The sequence below is a fragment of the Berghia stephanieae genome, chromosome 6, assembly GCF_034508935.2.
Source record: "Berghia stephanieae isolate SIO BIC M18660-M18661 chromosome 6, UCSD_Bste_1.3, whole genome shotgun sequence".
In the NCBI taxonomy this organism is placed as follows: domain Eukaryota; kingdom Metazoa; phylum Mollusca; class Gastropoda; order Nudibranchia; family Aeolidiidae; genus Berghia; species Berghia stephanieae.
Window position 1 is genome coordinate 20,171,623 of NC_088365.1, and position 5,150 is coordinate 20,176,772.

The 5,150-nt window shown below is 35.0% G+C and overlaps 1 protein-coding gene across 1 annotated transcript in view; it reads left to right on the top strand.

Annotated features, from left to right (window-relative positions):
* The first annotated feature begins 340 nt into the window (after nt 1-340).
* Nucleotides 341-5,150, top strand: part of LOC144974636 (alpha-aminoadipic semialdehyde synthase, mitochondrial-like) — an 18,833-nt gene continuing 14,023 nt past the window's right edge. The window contains exons 1-4 of the mRNA XM_078917708.1: nt 341-476; nt 1,595-1,707; nt 2,072-2,198; nt 2,648-2,758. Coding sequence (XP_078773834.1) covers nt 466-476; nt 1,595-1,707; nt 2,072-2,198; nt 2,648-2,758 — 362 coding nt within the window. The 5' untranslated portion in view covers nt 341-465. The remainder of the gene's footprint in view (nt 477-1,594; nt 1,708-2,071; nt 2,199-2,647; nt 2,759-5,150) is intronic.

A 5,150-nucleotide genomic window follows, 5' to 3' on the forward strand; every position in this document is an offset into this window, starting at 1 on the left:
TTGAAAACAAAAACTGAAAATAATTTCTCCCTTTCACTTTGGAATATCTTGTCACTTTTGTTATACATTTTTGGGTGCTATATTTTACATAAACTTATTTGAATCGGTTTCTTCTGAATCACAGTCCGTTGATGGGGCTGTCAAAGGCGAGACAATTATCACAGCTTTACTGAACACAAATAGCACCAAAAATCGTTATTCTGTTGATGCTAGCCATGAACTAGTCTACCCACAAGAAAATTAAGGGATTGCCACTTAGCGGTTTTCAAATTAGGCAACAACTTTTATGCATAGCAACACTTCAATTCAGATTGACCTCACAGTAAGTTCAAGGTTCGAAGTTCGACCAACGGAGAATGTACACAATCCTCACTCTTGACTCTTGATTGCAAAAGAGATATCTAAGGCTAAATACCTTGTTTTTCTTTTTAATTGTGAAACCAACAGAATTAAACCAACCAATAAATGGATGACGAGTAAGATTGTTTTTTCTTTTACTTTCACAAATTGCAAACTAATAACCTCAACTTGAGTCAAGCACACTAACTCTAACACTAACACTCTTTACTCTCTAACTCTAACTCTAACACTACTGTAGATTTAGATACACACTCACACACCGAAGACGTGCATATGTAGAGAACTTTCGTTTGCAGTTATCTGAAACTAAGGGTGTCTAAATAAGTGATGGGAAGACTATGCGGCTAGCTAGTAAAAGTGGCTGATCTCCTATTCGTATGGACTGTCACTGCATTATCATATGCGTAGTATGAATGAATGGCACCTTACCAACAGTGCACTGATGAAGAGTTAGCAACGTCTACTGATTCCTATACTGTATGAACTGGATGGCAATCACTGACTTATTCTCTATTGCCAACTGCTGTAATGAGACTATTTTAGACACTGAAAGACGTGATCCCTGGTTAGTCGTCCCCACCATCTTGTTTGCTGATTGTTTTTTAATTTTTGTTTTGGCCTCCCATAATGGGCAGGGAGGCACTGACCGTGTCTTCTATCCCCATTTATCAATTTTCAACATGTTTTCTGTCTTTGTTTTGACATGAGATATACTTGATTTTGTCCTGGCCCTGGATGGAGTCTTTGGCTGAGAGGGAAACAGTCACAAATGCAGTCGTAATTTAGGGAGATGATATTTTTTCCTTCTAAATCGTATCTCTGTTATTTGTTTTTGAATATCATTATCATGATTCGTAAACATTTGAGTGTCTTTCTCTTAGTGATGACCTTTGCTTGTGTTTGGATGAGACTTTTAAGTGATCTCAAACTAAGAAGACAAATTGCGTGCACTTGGAATCTACATCTGTTCCCTATGTGAACCATTTTTCTTTCTTTTACTTTTTCTCTTGTGCTTTTGAACATAAATCTTGAATTTTTTACTATCCCACTTCTTTTTTACTGGTGCTGAAATGACCATAATGTGTCGCAAGAGCCATAAAATCCTTAAAAACAAACACAAACCATCGTGCCTGATCACTTCTAAATATCTATACAAATTGAATATGACACAGCATCCCTAATCTTTTCCCCTTGTCTTATATTCCCTTCTACTCTTATTATTTATATTCTGCAGGTCAGTTAACAGGACAAGTGATGCCAAAGCCAAAGTTTTAGTGCTGGGTGCTGGATTCGTGTCAGGGCCATTGGTGGAGTATCTCAATAGGAAAAACTGTAGCATTGCTGTTGGTAAGATTTGATGTGAACACATTGCAGTTAACAAAGTGCTCCTTTAGTGGTCTTTTGTCGTGAACTTTCTTCTGTTTTACTCTCTTACAATGGATATCACGAGATAGATAAATTTTATATATTTTAAAATTGACGCCATTCACTTAGTTAAATTACTCACAACGTCCACCAGCTGGATATAACTAACCAAACACAAAACCTTCACGTTTATAATCGGATTGATACAATTTAATGAGAACTACTCATAAAATGGCTGGCTAAAAACAATAACAAAGATTTAGAGACAGTTGGTCACAGTTTGTCAGTCCTATTGTATGGTTGCAAACTTAATAGATACTTGTTTATCTTGCTGTGTCTACCGTAGGATCTGTTATTCAAGCAGAGTTGGATGCCACCTCCAAGCTCTATCCTGAAGTGAAAACTATGCTTGTGGATTTGAATGTTCCTGGTGAATTAGAGACAATTTTGCCTGATCATGATTTGGTAGTCAGGTATGTTGGAATTAATTAATTGATCCTACCTACCAAAATTAGCAATTTTGTGAATTTTTATTTGTCCATTTATCTAATTGATTAATTACTTGATATTTGTCTTTACATACTACTTTATCTACTGATTTAGATATTTATTTATATATCTTTTTTTTTTTTTTGGATTTAGTTCATGTACATTTTAAAAATTTATCGGCTCGTTTTTGTAAATTTACATTTTCATTGTTTTAAGATATAATTATAGTTTGTTTTTCTTATTTTTTTTTGGTGCTACTATTGTGGAACTTATTAACTGTCATTTTTATGTTATTTTTATTCATAGTCATAGTTTTATAATTTGATTTCTGCCTCTCTTTTCCTGTCATCTGTTTTCCATTTATCGAGAGCCATTCATATTTACTGTCCTACCTACTTGTCATTCCCACTATTTTATCCTTATTTCATTCCAGCCTGCTTCCATACAGCTACCACCCACAGGTTGCCAAACTTTGCATCAAATACAAGAAAAATATGGTGACTGCCTCCTACATCAGTCCTGCTATGAGAGAACTTCACCAACAGTAAATAATTGATGATAATATAAATAGATTCCAAGCCGGTTTTGGGGATGCCACTTAATTTGGACAGACGCTTTATTGGGATAGTAGTAGTAGCGTATGGCTACACCTCCAAATGTATTTCGTCAACCCAGCTTCTAAAGTCTTCCTCCGCCCTAAGGATGGTTTCGTAACCACCTTCAAGTTTAGTGACTGGACAGTGGGGGACGATGTGATCGGTGGTCTCTGGGGCTGCCTGACATTTCTGGCAGGTATCACTGTTTCCAAGTTTCCATCTGAACATATTTGATGCAGTTCTGTCATGTCCAGTTAAGAGGGGGTTTGAGGAAATCCAGTATTTCCTGGCGTTATTGAATGCAGTCACTCTTTTGGTTCTTCCTTCTCCTGGACCCACACCTCCAACTCAATTTATTGGGATGATTCCTTGGGAACGGAATTTTTTCTATATAAAAAGTCATACTCTTTCCAATTCCTAACCGCTTAATTGGGACAGTCCACTGCTTAATGGGGATGCTAGATTTGCAGGAAAACTTACCAATAGTGCGATGGGTAATGAGAAGTATCATCTGATTATAATAGATGATACCAGTATTGAATGATGGCTTTGTTTGTTCAAGGCTGTCACTAAATGGTTTGTTTGTTCAATGAAACGAATGGATAGACAATGCATCCTTAATCCGTTGCTTATTCAACCATTATGAGGGGCATATTCGTTAATATTTTTGTGCAGTTCGATTTGTCTCTCATCAGAGCTAAATTAAGGTGTCGTTTATTTTTTATTAAGATGTGAAATGTGACTGTCTGATCAACATTGTTGCAATAACTGACATGCAAAGTGATCAGTATGTGAAACAGTAAAGTTGTATTGCCAGTCACAAGTCTGGGTAAATGCAGAGTGGACTATGGTAAATCTGAAAAATTGCTCAATGTCATGCCCACTGCTCAATTGGGACATTGCTTAATTGGGATGATTTGTCGGGAACCAAGCTGTCCCAATAAACCGGCTTGGACTGTATTATTATAATTATTTAACAATAATAATAATAATAATAATAATAATTAATAATAATAATAATAATAATAATAATTATTATTATTATTATTATTATTATTATTATTATTATTATTATCAATAATAATAATAATAATGGTGATGATAGTAATAATAATAATAATAATAATAATAATAATAATAATTCCAACGATCGTTCTTCTATTGTAAGGACAATTAATACATGGAACAGTTTAAAATCCACATCCAAAGACTCAAAAACTCTAAATCACTTAAAATATGCCATTTGTATGATGCTCAATAACTGGAAATATGTATTTGATGAATAAGTGTCAATTACTATATATTTAATTGCTACACACTACCATCCTAGAAATGTTACGATCATGTTAGGTGATATTCTACCTAAATTTCCCCCTCTCTCTCCCCCCCCCCCCCCCCCCCAATAGGGTATTCAAAGGAATTGATCAAAGCAACCCATACCACGAAATATGATATATAGTAATGCATACAACTTGCCTTTGTTTTCGAATAACTCTCATTGTTATATGTAACCAAAACACTTACTTGAGCTTTTATATAGCACGATATCTACTAAACATGCTCAAAGCTCTTTAAAAGTTATAAATCTATAGTTTGCTTGTACTTATACAATTTGTGTGTGGAATAGAAAAAAAGATGGAAATTCAAACAAAAAAACACACACACACACACACACACACACACACACACACACACACGAGATTCTTGCCAAAAACTAAGCTGTTGTGAATTAGGCTGTGATAAAAAGTCGTTTTCGTGACGTTCGCCACATAAATAATCCAATAATTTATATAGAAAAGCTTTTTCTTTTTAAATCGTTTTCATCAACAATCTAGCATAAAAATTAAAGTAGTTATAGCTTTTTAGAGTGTATTAAAAGTATGGACAAAGTTGATTCTCTGTCCACACTTTATTGAACCTTTGAGAAACTATGTTTGCTATTCTATTGGAGCTTAAATGACAGTTTTTTATTTATTTTCTGGGTGGGGTTCCTTACCTTTCACAGTGGGCAGGGAGGTACATAATGTGTCTTCTATCCCCCTATATCTGTTTTCCAACTTGCTTTCTGTCTTTGTCTCGGAATGAGATTACTTAGTTTTGTCCTGGCCCTGGCCTTTAACCCTGGCTGGGAGGGAAACAGTCAAATGTATTGTTAGAGTTTTGGGAGATGATATTTTTTTCCTTGTAAATCATCTCTCTGTTATGTATTGTATTATTCTTCCTTTTACATATGTATGATTCGTAAACAATTGAGTGTGTTCCTCTTGGCGGGGACCTGTGCTTGTGTCTGGATGAGTTATTTAGTGATCTCAAACTAAGAGCACTGATAGTATGCTCTTG